This window comes from Gymnoscopelus braueri (genome assembly GCF_963280865.1).
Source record: "Gymnoscopelus braueri genome assembly, chromosome: 7".
In the NCBI taxonomy this organism is placed as follows: Eukaryota; Metazoa; Chordata; class Actinopteri; order Myctophiformes; family Myctophidae; genus Gymnoscopelus; species Gymnoscopelus braueri.
Window position 1 is genome coordinate 49,271,774 of NC_137608.1, and position 18,949 is coordinate 49,290,722.

The following is an 18,949-nucleotide window of genomic DNA, read 5'->3' on the forward strand; positions in this document are numbered from 1 at the left end:
TTTTTTAACCGTTCGGCTATAATGACTTGCACAAAATAGGGATTGAAATTAATTGATCATTTTATTAAATGTAGTATTGATTATCTTTTATAATTGATTATTGATAAGTATTGCACCCCTACTCTCAGAGAAACCTCTCATAAGAGCAACTCAGCCAACTTCTTTCTGAGTGGAACCTCTCATCGTGTTTGATGATACTTTTGACCAAATACCTCGATCGATATTGTGGAACTGGAATATGGTGCTCATATCAGGAATAGTTGACATACTGTATCTGACCTGTTTTTCTTGTTTTATTTTGTTCTATTATTCTTCTTCCCTTTCTTGAAAGCTGCAAATAATCGGAGCTTGTGCTAAAACAAAATTCATAATATATGTTCCAGCTTTTCATAGGATGCTTGAACACTGCACGATTTTGGCCGCCTTATGCGATCATTATGTGTCACTGCGACGTGAAAAAGTTGATGGTGACGTGAAATAGCGTGTCACACTGTTCGAGTTGAATCGAGTCTACCTGTCTGGCTGTCACAATGTGCTATACCAGACTACGACCTATACGTCAGCAGAAATATGCCGGCGGCGGGGCAATGTTTTACCTCGAGGAAACAAAGCAGACAAAGGACACTTTGCAGGAGAGGATGGCAGTTCTCTATCCGGAGTTGATAATATCTCCAGCCCTTTTCACAAAACTGTCTGCGAGATCGACTAGCAGATGGTGATTGATTCCCTTCCCTGTGCTTTAACACAATGAAACCTGTATAATTGATGCAGTATTCTCTCCGGTAAAAGTAGCAGTTTCTGTTAACACAAAACAATGGCCTTCACGTTCTCTTTTATGTGTTTTTTTTGCCGTTATACACTCTCGTGTTCATCAAGCACCAGCTATGCTGCAGCAATATGGCGTAACGTTTATAGACTGAACTGCCTTAACTGTAAATTACTAGTCTTAGGATTGTTCAGAACCCTGACTGATGTAAACTCTTTGAATCCCTTGCATGGAAATTAACTTTCATTATTACAAATGTACATCAATAATAAAAAGAAGGAATACGCCCCGCACACTGCCGAACTGCACTGTACCGGAGCCTTCTTTTCCCCAAAATCGGGGACCATGGTCAGTCCCATGTTCCTACAGTCAAGAAGTTCCAGTGTCAGCCGGTAGACCTGTATATTTCCACTGGATCAGTCAGCTGGGGTCAGTATTTCCCTCATTAAAGTCTGAGTAGGAGTCCACACTCACCAGCACTGGGACTCCCTAAACACGCACACTGTCACGCACACTGTCACGCACACTGTCACGCACCTGTCTAGGGGCGGGCCTTGCAGTGTATCCAGCGTCAGTCACACAGTGTTGTGTGCCTGATACACGTTCACCTCAGCTCGCATTGGGTCGTCTTGTCAATCTTTGGAGAAGCTTGTGCGATGTGACACGTTTTTAGCCGGTAGATATGGCAATAATTTAGCTCTCACTGATGTACGACAAAGGGCTTGAGTAGTTCAATCAGACTAATCAATTTAGTCGATTATGAAATGTCCATGTCCATATATAATATATATACAAAATAATTGCTTCTCTATTTTGTTTATGAATCTAAAAAGTAATTGATAGACTAATAATACTAAGAATCACTAAGAATCAATAATCGATATTTGGAGCCCTAGGAACAAGTAAAGTGATTTTAAATCTTGAGTTTGTTTTACAATTGACGCCAATGCATTAATTATGATTTGGCTCAGCTCACCGGACAGGAAGTGAATATCAGAATGGGTGAAAGAGGAGCCGGTGCACAGATATCAGGCAGCGAGCAACAAGCCGCCTCTCTGTTCAGAGCAGTTCAATCCAGATTAAAGATTCATTGAAGTTAACCACTTGAACCCTAGCATCCCTATTCTGGCTAAAAATAGCCGATCTACAAGCACACAACGTGTTGCGTTGCAACACGTTGTGAGCTAGTAGATCGGCTATTTTTTTGTGAAGAGGTGTGGTGTAAAGCGGGGGGGTCTTTAACGTTTTTCAAGACCAAGGACCCCTTACGAGAGAGAGAGAGAGAGAGAGAGAGAGAGAGAAGGGACCCCCCACTACTTGTTAGCTTTTTAGAGAGCCTGCCATGCAACTTGATAAGAGGCTTTCAAAGCTAGATCACCTTATTTAGCTCATTGTCTCGTCATGTCTGCTGACGGAGAGAGATTTGAGACTGGCCTGGAAGTGTTCCACAGTATTCTTTCTTTTAAGAGACTGTGGGTTGTCTCTATAAGTGATGCTGCTGTGATCGCAGCCGTCCCTCTGGCTGTGAGCGCTGGAAGGCTTAATAAAAGCTACTGCTACTTCATCCCTTTTTTTGTGGGTTTTTGCTTTTGTTATTCATAGAATATTACTTGTTATAGTGGTTTTATGACTTATCCCCAAACCACAGATTCCTCAAAGGTGGTGATTGTTTATCGTTGAAGTAAGTGTTGAATTGTGTTTATATTGGGATCAGTAATTAAGAGTGTTTGTTCAGTGTCAGGGATCTCCGGCTCTTTAGTAAACAGAAAATAGATTTTCAGGTCGGGATACCGATTTCATCCAGTCAGGAGAGAGAACACATACAGTCCAGGATAAACAAGTGAAATTGTGAAGTGATGAAACACTTAAAACCTATATGGTGTTGCGGAGTCCCTCAGGGCTCTATGCTAGTGCCTTCTCGGGTTTTTCCCTGCATTAAATATCTTTGCAAGCTTACAAAGCGTTGCAGAGCGACATGTTGTATGTGTTCTGCCATCTGTGAACGTTTTCCCTCAGAATATGGATCCTGGGATTTAAGTGGTTAAACAAATGGGGGATAGAGAGAGACTAGGCCAGGCCTGTCACAATTATTACATCGTCTAATCGCAATTATTTGAGTTAATCGCAATTATTTTTGCATAATCGTCATAATGTTGAAAAATGTTCACACATTTTCAAATATAAAAATAGCAGAAATAGCTGCTAGATCTGCTGTTTCTGCTATTTTCACATGTATAAAATTATTAAATGTGTCAATAATTTCTTTGTATTTCTAAGTTAGTTTGTCTTATCTTAGTTATCTGCCCTATGCAAAATAGAAATTACGTTTTTATTCATATGTTCCAATGTTCAATGAAAAAACTATTAAGTCATTAATCGCAATTATTTGAGTGACAATTAAGCGCCAACTTAAATGTGTAATCGTGACAGCCCTAGCAGAGACTGGAACACACTGATGAATGAAATGGGTTCTCTCTCCGGTTATGAGGGAGTGGTGGAAAAAGTACTCAAATTCTTTATTTAAGTAAAAGTACCAATACTGCAATATAAAAATACTCTGTTACAAGTAAAAGTCAAGAATTTAAAATTTACTTTAGTAAAAGTACAAAAGTATTGGCATCAAAATGTACTTAAAGTACCAAAAGTAAAAGTACAAAATATTTGAAAATAGCCGATCTACAAGCTCACAACGCGTCGCGATGCGACGCGTTGTGAGCTTGTAGATCTGCTATTTTCAAATAGCCTAGGTTTAAAATAGGTTTAAAGTGGTTAATGTATGTTTCATTATATCATAATTTATATCTGAAAAGTAACTAGTAACTAAAGTTTTCAAGTAAATGTAGTGGAGTAAAAGTACAATATTTGCCTCTGAGATGTAGTGGAGTAGAAGTAAAAGTATTGGAAATTGGAAATACTCAAGTAAAGTACAAATACCTCAGAATTGTACTTAAGTACAGTACTTAAGTAAATGTACTTAGTTACTTTCCACCACTGTGAGGGTCATAACAGAATTCCTGTTAACATTTTTGTGTGTGTGTGTGCGTGTGTGTGTGTGTGTGTGTGTGTGTGTGTGTGTGCGTGTGCGTGTGCGTGCGTGCGTACAGGAGGCGGAGGCAGAAGACAGACTGGGTCTCCCGGGCGAGCCAGAGGGTGAAGGCGAGGGGGGGGACAGTAAAGCCGACACCCCGGAAGTCCCCGCCTCCACAGCAGACACCGACAACACTCCACAATGCCTCAACAAGGCCCTGGAGGGCCTGCCCCCCAGGTAACCCACGACAACCGTCAACCGACCCATTGTTTGTCCCACGGATCTGTGTCCCAGTTTGTTCCTGACCCGTAGTACGTCTTCATTCTAATCGATCGTAGAGGAGGAGGAGGAGGAGGAGGAGGAGGAGGAGGAGGATGTTGTTCTTTCAAACTGTTTGAGGCTGTTCTTTTCCACAAGAGAGCAGTGGTGGAAAAAGCACTCAAATTCTTTACTTAAGTAAAAGTACCAATACTGCAATTTAAAAATACTCTGTTACAAGTAAAAGTCCAGAATTAAAAATGTACTTGAGTAAAAGTACAAAAGTATTGGCATCAAAATGTACCTAAAGTACCAAAAGTAAAAGTACTAAATATTTGAAAATAGCCGATCTACAAGCTCACAACGCGTCGCATCGCGACGCGTTGTGAGCTTGTAGATCTGCTATTTTCAAATAGCCTATGTATAAAATAGGGCTAAAGTGGTTATTGTATGTTTCATAATATCATAATTTATATCTGAAAAGTAACTAGTAACTAAAGTTTTCAAATAATTGTAGTGGAGTAAAAGTACAATATTTGCCTCTGAGATGTAGTGGAGTAGAAGTAAAAGTATTGGAAATTGGAAATACTCAAGTAAAGTACAAATACCTCAAATTTGTACTTAAGTAAATGTACTTAGTTACTTTCCACCACTGCAAGAGAGTAGTCTTTGTTGGGCTCCTCAGACATTGTAGACACTACTGTATTACTGAGGCTGCTACAATGTAGATGCCTTCAATTCAATTCAATTGTATTATCCCATTTAGACCTGAGACCGATTCTACAAATATCTTCTAAATCCTAACCGTTTTCTGAAAAACTATTGTTTCTATATATCAGTGGTGCTCAAACTTTTTCATGCAAGGACCCCCAAAATTAGGCCTATATTTATTCGGCCGCTGACCCCCATCTCAAAATATTTTGTAATAGGGACCCCCAGAAGCAATGATTTGAGTGAAAAAAAATCCCTTTAAAAAACAAATATATTCAAATATTTGCACAAATGTTCAAGATTTTTCAAAAATAGCAGATCACAACAAGTTGTCTGAAAACACATCACATATAGAGCAGAGACCAGACATTGTTCTAGCCTGGTAAACCCTCCCTCCGGAAATATCAATTCCATTTCATTTCAGGAGTGAGTCTGGCCTGATCCGCCTGTCTGCAATATTGGCTGTGCTGGAGTTGGGCGGGAGTAATACCGTTGACTGACAACCCCTTCAGCCAATGATAATTTTTCCCCTTCAGCCAATCAGCAGTTCACCAGTCTTAATGTGACGCGACGGGACTTTTGAGACAGCCATACCCAAAATGGGTTGCCTTTTTCGGGTACAATGGTGTCACTGCCCGCCCCTACCGGTTCTCTAATTATTATTTTTTAAATAGGCTTTGTCATGATTAATTGACCACATATATGAAGTTAAACAACTAAATTCTATCCAAACGATATCTTATAAGTAAATTCCGTGCCTCAAAATAGAAGTTAGAGAGCTTTTTGAAGTAAAAAAATAGCGGAGAATTGGCCGCACAAGAAAAAGATGGCTGCCGTTCGTGTTTTGGGCTCACTCGAACTCGCCACCTGATTGGCCAACGTAAGCTGTCAATCACAGAACAATGAGCGACGACGCTGATAGGCCCGGCCGTTTGGCATACACAGCCAATATTGCAGAAAGGCGGATCATGCCAGACTCACTCCTGAAATGAAATGGAATTGAGATTTCCGGAGGGAGGGTTTACCAGGCTACCGGCCATCTGCCTCGACCGTGTTCGGGGGTGAAAGAGAGAGAGAGAGAGAGAGAGAAGGAGACAGAGACCGAGAGAGAGACAGAGAGCATACAAAAAAAGTTTGTGAACTACAAGCATAATAACAAGTAGTAGCAATAATAATAAATAGAATAGTGTAAGATATTATTTAATATAGTATAACAATGTTAGATAGTATATAATGGTATAATATAAGAATGTTAAAGGACGACTTCACCCATTTTCAACCTTATCTTCATATAATTGGCCCTTGCTAATGCTCGTGATGATATGGTAAAAAAAAAAATCTAGTCAGTCTGTGTCTCATAGGAGGGCTGTGGACACTTCAGAAACGCGCTCTTTGCAGCCTCTGTACATAACAAGTCCATAATGTTAAAGGAGCACTTCACCCATTTTCAACCTTATCTTCGTATAATTGGTCCTCACTGATGCTCATCATAAGATGGCACAATTGCTGTCTACTCACTCTGCGTCTCAGAGGAGGGCTATATATATATATAGATAATAAATTAATATAGTCGGTAGGCAGGTTTGGTCATTTCAAAGAAGATTCAAACTACACAAAATGTTGTATTCTTTATTGACGCAAGAACATTGGCTTTTATTTCAGCATGCTAACTTTCCGGGAAGAGAGAGGCTGACGTTTCTTTTAGATTGGAATTGACTCTATGCACAGCAGCCATATGTTTACTTCCTTAACAGGTGTTACCAATGATACTAATGAAGGCTCTGTTCCATATAGGGTGCGTTCGAAAATACAGCACTGAGCGCACTGGCCCATACAAACTAATAGGCGAGTGTGCTCCGGTGCGTAATTTCCGAACGCGCCCTTAGTGTAGCACAGTGGTTCCCAGATTTTTCAATTTCCACCACCCCCATAACTCTGAGAGTGTACAAATGTAACCAAATGGATCCATTTGGTTACATTTGTACACTCTCAGAGTTACACACCCGTACCATGAGGGTCCCTGGACACAAATTTTAGTCCCACTGATGTAGCAGAGTGTTTCCAGTGAGCCAACATGCACAATATCAGCACCCTGACTCTGTTTGACCAGAATTGAACAGAGCCTTCATTAGTATCATTGGGTAACACCTGTGAATGTCTTCACAATATGGCTGCTGTGCATAGAGCCTATTCCCCATCGACAATGTCATCGGGAGGCAGGTTTCTGAACTGTCCGACGGCTCACCTAATGAGACACGGAACGAGTAGGACTGAAATAGTGCCATCTCATAATGAGCATTAGCGAGAGGACCAATTATATGAAGATGAGGTCGAAGAAGGGTGAAGTTCTCCTCAAGTTCAGTTCATGTCAGTTCACGGTACCTACACAGTACGTGTACAGTCGGCCATCCGGTATTGCGTGGGCACGCACGCACACACACACACACACACACACACACACACACACACTGCAGCACAGAACACTAATAATACGCAAAGCAGGCGCCGCGAAGCAGCGTGTGAACGCGTAGGGGCGGAGGTGTGCCGATCGGCCTATTTGTTACACAAATGAGAATCGGATGGCTGGACTGGGCTTGAACGACGGCCAGGTCAGAAGGGCTTAACGGCTCTTGCGGAGGACAGTGTTAATCCCCACGGCCGCTGGCTGCTATTGGATCTGCTGTGCTGCAGCACCATGCCTCTCTCTCTCTCTCTCTATCTCTCTCTCTCTCTGCTCCCCTTTAGGGCGGGTGGATGGATGCAACACACCGCAGAGAGGGAGAGAGACAGACAGACAGACAGACAGAGAGAGGGGAGAGAGAGGGAGACAGAGAGAGAGGGAGGGGAGAGAGACAGAGAGCGAAAGCGAGAGAGGGAGAGAGAAAGTGAATGAGAATGCAGTGCTCAGTGACAGCAAGCTTTTTTGTAATGACACAGCTGTTTTTTCCCCTCCATTCACACATACCAGCCTGGAAGATTATTGTTTTCGCTAGGCCCCACACTGCGAAATCATCGTGCGTTGATTTAACCTCGGAGAGGGTACAAAATGTTCCATGTGTAACACTCTCTGAGTTTAATTAGCGCTGGGGGTTTTACTGTGGATTTGTAGCTATTATTCTTTCCCTGTTTAGCGCCAGGCTGCAGCCGATGCAATGTTTTGGTTACAGAATCACAATTTCAAAACACTGGGTACATGGAATTACAGTAGCTTTGGGCATCTGTTGCTGTGACAACGGCACAAAAAAAAAAAAAGTTTTATTACACAGCAAAATCCATAGAGGTAATTTAATTCTCACGACTGTGAGCTAATTTACTGACTCTAATCCAGGACTTACTTGAATGAATAAAAATGTTATTTCAACCAATCTGTATGGTAGAGTGTGTTAATACAATGGAACTAGTACATCTGTACAACATTACATCACACTAAAAGAACGCATCAGAAATGTGTCCGATCATAATATTCCACTTCCAAACGTCGTCTTAACCCATTTAAGACCAGGAAAAGTCATTTTGGATTTTAGCTATACTGTAAAACTTGTGTTGTTATATACAGTACATTGTGCTGTATATAGCAACACAAGGTTTTCAGAAAAATCGTATTAAAATATATATATCAATTTGGGGGTCCTTGGTAAGCAAAAGTTTGAGAACTACTGATTTAGAAGGCATTTGTAGAATCGGCCTCAGGTCTTAATGGGTTAAAACAGGGGTCTTCAACAGGGGGTCCGGGACCCCTAGGGGGTCCTCAGAGCTACTATAGGGGGCCCGCCAAATCTTTGTGTGATAGGATTTAGTTTTTTTTACTTTAACCACTTGAACCCTAGAATTCCTTTTCTGCGCTGCGAGGCATTGAGAGCTTGTAGATCTGCTATAGTTGTAGAGGGAAAAAAGAGCAGACTAAGTAAAAAAAAACTTTGATCTGAAACACAATTTTATACAATATAGAGTAGGGGGTCCCTGCTTCATCTCTTTCTTAGCTAGGGGGTCCTTGGCCTGAAAACATTGAAGAACCCTGGGTTAAAAAAAACATGGCAGGCTAGTAAGCAACGTAGGTGTGCTCAGAGCCATGGGTGTGCCATCATGTGGAAACATGACGGTAGTAAAAAAAGTATTGTCAATGACATACCTACATCTAACACACCCATTATATGAATTTGATTAGCTGCAGCTGTGTTGCTTATCAGTAATTAAGAGTGTTTGTTCAGTATCAGGGATCTCCGGCTCTTTAGTAAACAGAAATGGTGTTGCTATAAGGTCAGCCTCCATGTTTCTACCCTGCTGTAGCTTTTAACCCCAAGTGGAAAACAAACTACACAATTAGCTAGGGGTTTCATCCATAGATATACAGTATAATAATAATAATAATAAACTTTATTTGTATAGCACCTTTCATGACATGAAATGCAGCTCAAAGTGCTTTACAGAAAAAGTACAAATAATTTAACAATAAAGCAAAAAAAAACAAAGCATAAAACAACATTAAAATAATAGCAAAAAAGGCAGTGAATCAGGCAAAACAGTGAGGACATGAATAACAACACAGAGATTTAAAAATCAACTAAAAGCAAGAGTGAAGAAATGGGTCTTGAGTTGTGCTTCAAAGCTATCCACAGAGGCTGCCTGTCTTAGGTGTAATGGGAGTTTATATAAAACCTAGATACCTGATTGCGGATTATTGGAGCGATGCACCATCACGGCCGAGTCGAAGGTTGTGCCTCCTAATACATGTATGCCCCATGTACTGTATGTCTATTGAAGCAATAGAGGCTATTGAAGCAGCCAAGTACATATTCATTTGGGGGTCCTCGACGTGAACAGTTTTGAGAATCGTTGGTTTAAACATGAATCTGATGAATGGAAAAACAGTGTAATAACAGCCATGTTTTTCTTCTTCCAGATGGAAGAACTACTGGATTCGAGGGCTTCTGTCTCTATGCATGATATCAGGCTGGTTTTTAATCATCTACCTGGGGCCCATTACCCTCATCTTTGTGGTAAGTCTTCTTCTTCGTCTTTAACCTCCTAAACCCTCCATACTTAGTGAAATAGACCTGAGTTGGTTCTGTACCCGGTCTGCTCTTATGTCCTTCTACACCAAATCTCTTCGCCAGAAATAGCCAATCTACAAGCTCACAACGTGTGCGGCGGCGTGTGAGCTTGTAGCTGTCACTTACATATTTAATTTTAACATGCCTTTTGGCGTGCCTTGAGCACAAAACATTTAAAAACTACTCTAAGATGTGCTCTTCTTTCTTATGATACAGGTCATGGGCATCCAAATCCAGTGTTTCCAAGAAATCATCACCATCGGCTACAGAGTCTACCATTCCTATGAGCTACCATGGTTCAGGTCAATTAGCTGGTAAGAGAAATACAGTACATGTTTGTTAATCGAACCAATCTATTTCATTGATAAGGAAGTATTTTTAAATATAAGATAATCAATAAAAAGTCATGTTTTTTTTGTTTTTTTATGTATTTTTTAATGCAATAGCAAAAATAGCCACTCTACAATCGCACAGCGCCTTGCATCTTGTAGCTGTTTTCACCACCATTGTACGATGATGTATAAAATAGGGCTGAAGTGGTTTAGTCTTAGGAGTCAGACGAATCGATTTAGTTGATTAGAAAAATCTATTTGAATTTTTTCACATCGATTTGTTGATATGTGAAACATGAAAAAACACCCTTCTTGACTATTCTCTATCCATCAATCCATCTATCCATCAATTCATCTGTCTTCATCCGCTTATATTCGGAGTCGGGTTGTAGAGTACTTCCAGCAGTGATTATTCTATTAATTGAAAAAGTAAACGCTAGAATGCTCACTTAGAACATTATCGATAGTTGCATTTCTTAATATGTACTGTAGATGTAAACCACTGCAACACTTGAAGGAATTGCCGCATAGTAATTGGGTTTCCATCAACCAGTTTTTCTGTGCGTTTTGGATTTGCGCATACTGGTGAGTGCCGACCCAATTCAAGCATGTCTGTAACTTACTCGTCGTTCGTCATGATTCATCATGACTAGTATTTCCTGACAGCCCGACTAAAAGAAACGTTTCACATCCTCTACTCTAACAGCGGGCTTCAGCTGAGCAGCACAATGGGCAGCGAGGCATTCTGTGTAAAATAGACAAAAGAGCGTCAAATAATAATTAACCCCATTAAGACCTGAAGCCGATTCTACAAATGTCTTCTAAATCCCAACAGTATTCTGAAAAAAAACTTATGTTTCTATATCAGTGGTGCTCAATCTTTTTCATGTCAAGGACCCCCAAAATCATATGTATTTGGCCACCGACCCCCATCTCAAAATATTTTTGTTCCAGGGACCCCCAGGAGCAAAGAAAAGAGTAATAAATGTTCACTTTAAACAATATATATTATATAAGATTTGCACACATTTTCACGATTTGTCTAAAATAGCAGATCTACAAGCTCGTAGCGCGGCACTCGGTGCCGCGCTATGAGCTTGTATATCTGCTATTTTTGAATAGCCAAAGTGTAAAATAATGCTTTTTAGCTCAAATCAAAAAGTGACACAGATGGATTAATGGATTAATATCTAACAATCAAATGTGTCTCACCTGACTGGAGAAATAGTGCCACCTAATGCTTATCTCCTGAACCATCTCCTAATATCGCATGAGAGTAGTGTTTGGAAACGTGCAGAAATGTGCATTTTCTTTTGTCGATTTTTTCTGAAAATGTTGTTCATAGTTGCGATACATTTGAATGGAATCCCAGTGTGTGTTTGTGGTTCATAATCGCACAACATGAACAAGGTTTGAGGTGCAACCATCCTATCATTTGTCAACAACAACAACAACAGCGAAGCAAGGCATTCCCTCTCTTGTAATGAACCATTTCCACATTTCTCCAGTTACCCAGAGTACCTTGTGTTCCAGTTCCTCCACGTACGGACGGACGGACGGACAGACGGCCCTGTTTTCTCACTAAAATGCTGACTGGTGTGGTTTTCCACTGCAGATAGTCTGCATATGTAATACCCACCTCCCCCCTATATAGGGCCTGTTGTTTCTGTTAGCGGGTCACCTTTGTACACACACACACACACACACACACACACACACACACACACACACACACACACACACACACACACACACACACACACACACACACACACACACACACACACACACACACAGTGTGACATTGGCGGTGAGCTCTGAGCAAAGATCACTGCCGTGTTGGAAGTACTTGAATCTTGCCCACTCTCACCAAGCCCTTCTTTAATAAACCCCCACCCCCACGCACTTACTGTACATGTACACACACACACACACACACACACACACACACACACACACACACACACACACACACACACACACACCCCCCCATTGAAAGCCCATATTTATAAGGATAGCGTTGTCAACAGCATTAGTGTTTGATTCGTTTTTTCTTCTACATTGTTGTTGTTGACATGGTTCACTCTTAACACATTGACCGCCAGAGGTTAATCTCATAATGTACTCACCAGTGCCAACGTTTTATTGTTGTTTTTTGTTTTTTTCACGTTGCCATAGACCTCGTTAAAATCCTTAAGATTGAGCTCTGCACTGTTTGTAAACATCGCGGCGATCTCCCTGTGTGTACCAGTCCAAACCACGTGTCAAACGGGGCATCCATGTTGTAGTTAGAACGGTTTAGGTCAGTGGTGTCCAAACTTTTTTCAAAGGGGGCCAAATTAGAAAATATGAAAACACCCAAGGGCCAGCTTGCGCGATCATTTTCGGTTATAGGCGGATTTTGGGCGAAAATGTGCGATTTTCGGGCGAATTTTGGGCGTTTTATTGTTACTTTATTTCCGTTTTAGGGTTAAGCAAGAACTAGAGAAGGTTCTCCCATCCTGAGGCGAAGAAGGAAAATGCAACTTTCACTTTTATAAATCTTTTTATTTTATTGAAGGTGCAAGCGGGCCATTCATAATACAATTTAGGAATGAAGCCAAGGGCCGTATAAAATGTGTCCTCGGGCCGCAAATGGCCCGCGGGCCGCACTTTGGACACCACTGGTTTAGGTTAAACAGTGATCAGCGAGGAGAAAAACTACAATCGAAGAAAATGGCGTTGCAGTGTGCGCTTTAGAATGGATCCCTATGGGATCGGCAAAACGTGATCCCGAATAATTCCATTTCCGGTGGTGTTACAATGAAATGTGCCGTACTAGAAAATTGAAAAAAGTTTATTTTTTCGAAAAAAAGGAAAAAGCACCACAGCCCGTAGGCTATGGTATCGGCGCTGTACAGTTGGATTTATCGGCCCGTAGGCTACGGGCCCGGCGGTGAGAGTGTTAAAGGAGTAGTTACTTATTTATTTATATCAATTGCACACCCCATGAAGCCTTGAATTCATGGATTTTTTCAAGTTTTTGTCGCATTCCTAAGCCAATAATTTGATTAGCGGTGGAAAGATGCTTACTTTAATGAATGTGAAGTATCAAATTATTTGCTCACGAATACGATTTTTTTTTAAATCTCCATTCATTCAAGGCTTCATGGGGTGTGTAATTGATAGAAAATATGATTTTTTTTGGGTGAACTACTCCTTTAAGCCTGATGCATACCGAAAAAATACAAGCTTGTTACAGTTGTGAGCTTGTAGATCGGGTATTTTCCGGTGTGTGACACTTCACGCAAACCAAGTAGAAAAATGTGTCCCATTCTCATCATCATGCTGGTTGTTGATGGATTCTTTGTCACCAACAAAATAAACAGCGATTACACTGACTGGTGCCACTGACAACGCACACAACAAAAGCATACATGATGCAAAATAAGCACAAAAAATGAAACACTGAAGTGTGCTCCTTCTATAAAAGAAAGATAGAGTCTGCAGCTCTGCCCCCAGTGCTATAATATTTATTATCCCCACCAGATCGATATTTCCATCCACACAGAATATTCATCAAGATAGAAGTAAGAGGGAGCAGGCCCAGTATATACCGTATATACAGTATGTCCTTGGATGGGTGCCCAGCCAGAATAGGACATGCATGAATGTTTTATTTTCATGCGTCTGTCTGCCCCTGTCTGCATGTCTGCAACTGTGCGTGTGCCTGCGTGCGTGTTGAGAGACCAACTGACCAATTGCTCTATTTTCTGTCTCTCCATTGTGCTATTAACATGACATTATTAGTGGTGTAAAGTAACTAAGTACATTTACTCTAGTACTGTACTTAACCCATTAAGACCTGATGCTGATTCGAAAAATGTTTTCTAAATCCCAACAGTTTTTTGAAAAAATAAATTCAAAGATTTGAAAACATTTTCACATAAAAATAAACAAATAGCAGATCCACAAGCTCATAGCGTGGCACTCGGTGCCGCGCTATGAGCTTGTATATCTGCTATTTTTGAATAGCCAAAGAAATCTTAAAATGACACACAGATGTGTTCCCGGTCTTAAAGGGTTAAGTACAATTTTGAGGTACTTTTTACTTTACTGGAGTATTTCCAATTGTCTATACTTTTACTTTTAGTCCACTACATCTCAGAGGCAATACTTTTACTCCACTACAATTTTTTGAAAACTTTAGTTACTAGTTACTTTGCATATATAAATTATTACATTATAAAACATGCATTAACCACCTATTGCATACACTCTTTGAAAATAGCTGGTCTATAAGTTGTGAGCTTGTAGATCTGTTTGTCACATCATGCTACGCTACTGTGACATGGCTCTAGGCAGCATTGTCACTGCATACTACGGCTGCAACTATCACTCGTCTTCTTAATTACTTTTTTATATTAATTGCATAATCAAAAGGCGTGTTTTTTACATATCAAGGAATCAATGTGAAAAAATATACTCATTATTTTATTTAATTGACACAATCATAAGCCCTATTTTATACGTTGTACAGTGGTGTCACACAGAAATGATTTCAGTATTTGAAGGGATCTTTTGAAGGGATAGTTCACACATTTTTTTTCTCCTATCAATTAGTCACCCCATGGAGACTTGAATTAATGGATATCTTTTTCATTTTTTTCCCCGCATTCCTAAGACAATAATTTGATGACCAGCGGACCGGTACACAAAGGAGACTCTTTGTGTCTCCTACCGGAACTGCCGGTCATCAAATTATTGTCTTAGGAATGCGACAAAAACAAAAAAATATCCATGAATTCAAGTCTCCATGGGGTGACTAATCGATAGAAAAAAGGTCATATTGGGGGTGAACTATCCCTTTAGCTCTGCTGAGCTACACCTTCCTCTAGTTCCAACACGTGTTCCTTCACCGCAGGTACTTCCTGATCTGTGTCAACTACTTCTTTTATGGAGAGACGGTCGCGGACTACTTCGGGGCTCTGGTCCAGAGAGAGGAACCCCTGCAGTTCCTGGCGCGATATCATCGCTTCATCTCTTTTGCTCTGTACCTGGCAGGTAGGTTCCACGCCCAGAGTCCCAACACAACAGATACATAACGCACACACGCCCTTTGCCCCCAGTGTGCCCACAGTCCACGCCTTTTGTTTGAGACACGGGTGGGTTTTTAGGACCTTGGAAGTTAATTGTCAACCACAGCGAGCTGGTCTCAGGTTTCTTAGGGAAAAAAATAGTGGGGTGTAGGGCTGGGCAATATGTACAAAATGAGATATCACATTACCAAAATATGTTGATATCGATATTGTGACGAAAATATTGTATTGTGAGGATAACATCATTTATTTATTTTTTCAAAGAATTTGAAAATATAGATAAAATAAATATAGCCGATCTACACCCTCAAAATGCATTGCATCGTGACATATTGTAGATTGGCTATTTTTGACATTTTTGAAACTCACAATGCCAATTTGATGCCAATTTGATCCAATCAGGAGAGAGAACTCATACAGGATAAGTAAGCGACGTCGGAAGTGATGACACAGATAAATGAGCAGACAAAAATGGAACTGGAACAGAAGCTGATAAATGGTCTTTGTGGGGTTCTCTCTCCTGATTGGTTGGAATTTGTAACCCACCCGAAAATGGATGGGGAGTGATGGGGAGACCCCTGTTACTGAACAAACACGCTATAACAATGATTACTATCAGAATATAGCGTTTTAACGTTTTAACAATAAAATAATTGTTTTAACCAAAAAGAGAACACCTTTAACCACTTAAACCCTAATATATATCATTTACTTAGCCCCCCAGGGCTCTGTACTTGGTCTGCTTCTCGGTCCAATCTTTGGACTGAAAGCAGCAGATCTACAGTACAAGCTCACAACGTGTTGCAAGCTTTCGCTGTGTGTTCATCCCAGAATAGGGGGGCTAGGGTTCAAGTGCGTATCACAAATGTTTCTTGCTGCATACTGCATCTGCCTTGGAGCTGACCCTGTGCCAGCCAGGCATTGGCTCCTGTTAAGTGCCAGGCCACTTTGAACAGCCAGTATTCTGGCTCTTTCCTGCCCCGTCTAGAATAATGACTCCCAAAAGGGCCTCCCTCTAGACAAACCTGACACCCTAAAGCGGCCATAATTCAACGGTTTGGCATTCACTGTCCTGCCAAACACTGCCGTCTCAGTAAATCTGTTTGAGAGTCTTTAAACAGCTCGGTTTAGGAGTTTGAACCAGGCCTGGAATTTGATTATTTTAGGGGCAAAGCCACTTAGCTTTTGGTGTTGTCAATTTGTTTTGGGGTGAAAGGCCAAATGACAGGTCAGCAAAGCCATCAAATAAAACAAACATTTTATGTACACAAAAGCATTCTTGTAAAGCACCCTATACAGCCTTATCCCCCTCTTTTCTTGTTGAATTGTTGTATCAGTTGTAGCCGTTCGATCTCTTAAGTTGTTATTTTTCTATTTTGAATCCTTTTAAATTGTGTTTTGTTTTCCTTGCTATGTTTTAATGTGTAATTTTTTTGTGCAGCACTTCGTAACTTCTGTTTCGAAAGGTGCTATATAAATAGTTATTGTTAGTATTATTACACATGAATTATTCATTTAATTAAATTTTAATAACATTTTTATTACATAGTATAACTATCAGTGAAAATAATGAATTAAAACGCTGTTTATTTCACAAAATAATTTAGTGGTATTTACAAATTTCCAATATTTGTAAAAAACACTCCTGCAGGAAACTCCTTCTTGGCTCCTCGATTGAAATGTGTCCTGAATTTCTCCAGATATTTGGGCAACTCACTTGACGTTTGCTAGTAAAGCCTGATAAAAGTATCAACAGTATGTAACTCCCTGTTAAAATGCACCAGAATACAGGAAATTTGTGTTAAAAATGTTTCTGGGGATTGGGTGGGGACCCCTACATTCTTGTCCCACCCATATAAAAAGTTCATACAATCACTGGACTCATTTGAAGATGGGAGGGAGATTCAGAACCTCAAAAAAATAAACCCACTGGTGTCTAAAAAACATATTGACAAGAAAAAGGCAGAAGAGAAAACGGTGAAATGAGCTGTGGGCAGTGAAGGTTGGGGCATCGAGGCAACTGTGGCCTCAGGGCGTATCATTTTTAGAACGGCATAAGGCCAGACTGAGGGGTCATCATGGCGGCCATGGCTTCCATGCCCTCCCTTGAAATTCCTGCCCTGGTTTCAAACCCATACCAACGTATTCATGTCGTACTGGGTGGGCATGTCACACACGCGCACCCACACACAGCCCAAATAGTATATCACTTTTATATGCCAGTTGTGTTTATTTTTGTACCCCCCCTCCCCCTTTTAATCTACCGTATTTGCTTCGACCTCGGATTGAAAACTGACCGCATGTTATCTACTCTTTCACAGGTTTCTGCATGTTTGTACTGAGTTTAGTGAAGAAACAATACCGCCTGCAGTTTTATATGGTGTGTATCTGCAAGTAATCCATGACACCCCTCCCCCCACCACACACACACACACACACACACACACACACACACACACACACACACACACATTCAAACACAAACATCCCTCCCTAAGCACTAACTATCGCCTGCATCGTTTTGTTCTGCACTGTACTGTAGTGTACTGTACTGCAGTGGTTCTCAAACTTTTTCATGCCAAGGACCCCCAAATTGACACTTATTACCCCACGGACCCCCATTTGAAAATATAAGCCAGGGACCCCAATAAGAGGGGTCCCTGGCTCAACCATTTTAATTTCAAGGACCCCCAGTTTAACATGCATTAGGCTACGGACCCCCATGTATTGGAATTTATACCTCTGGGACCCCAATTTATATTGTAAAACTTTGAGAGTGTACAAATGCGGGTCCATTTGGTTCCATTTGTACACTCTCAGAGTTACAGACCCATTAAGGGTCCATTTGGTTCCTATCCATCATTTAGCTGGGGACCCCCTGGAACCCCCTCAAGTACCCCTGGGGGTCCCCGGACCCCACTTTGAGAACCAATGCTGTACTGTACCATCACTGACTTTACTGCCATTACTTTACTGCGTGAAATGCTTTTGTCATGCATTGCTGTCTGCAAGGTCCAGTGTTTACCAGTATGTCATGATAGGGGGTTGCAACAGTTAATCAAATTGCTTATAAAAAATATACATTTAACAATTTTAGAAATCAATTTAAATAAAATAATCTATTTCAACGGGCCTCACAATGCGACTTGTAAGCTTGTAGATCATCTATTTTTGCATTTTCGCTATATGTCGTCTTTTTTTCGCGGGGGAGAAACACTAAGAGATGGATCCATGGGGTCACACTGGGTCACACTGATCTCCTCATGTGAATAGGCCCGTTTGTCCGCGTTGTCAGGGTTGGATTTATTGGGCGGGAATCCATGCCTCTGGTCATTCATTTTTATGGCTGGTGTGGATATGTTTTATCCCTGCTTCCTGTCAGACTGAATTAAGTACATGCATTTCCTTTCGGGAAATGTAGACGGTCTGATATGTTTGATATATATTTATGTTCGATAATATCACAGTTTAACAATTTCATTAGAAATGCATGTTAACCGCTGGCATTAACCCTGGCATCCCGATTTTGGGCGAATTTTAGAAATACAACAAAATCTGAGAAAGAAATAAACAAAAAAACTGATCTACAAGCTACAACGCCTATCCCAACACGTTTGTAGATGTGCCGTTTTCACTATAGGGCGAAAACAGCCAAATTAGAACCCTGCACATCAGAGCCGATCTACACCAGAGAAGTTTCGCACACACGTGCGCATATACGCACA

General features: G+C 40.8%; 1 protein-coding gene across 1 annotated transcript in view; it reads left to right on the forward strand.

Moving 5' to 3' along the window:
- Positions 1 to 18,949, forward strand: part of cds1 (CDP-diacylglycerol synthase (phosphatidate cytidylyltransferase) 1) — a 44,550-nt gene that overhangs the window by 16,379 nt on the left and 9,222 nt on the right. Inside the window, exons 2-6 of the mRNA XM_080434109.1 lie at positions 3,871 to 4,031; positions 9,664 to 9,760; positions 10,031 to 10,128; positions 15,050 to 15,189; positions 17,546 to 17,604. Of these exons, the coding sequence (XP_080290235.1) occupies positions 3,871 to 4,031; positions 9,664 to 9,760; positions 10,031 to 10,128; positions 15,050 to 15,189; positions 17,546 to 17,604 (555 nt within the window). The remainder of the gene's footprint in view (positions 1 to 3,870; positions 4,032 to 9,663; positions 9,761 to 10,030; positions 10,129 to 15,049; positions 15,190 to 17,545; positions 17,605 to 18,949) is intronic.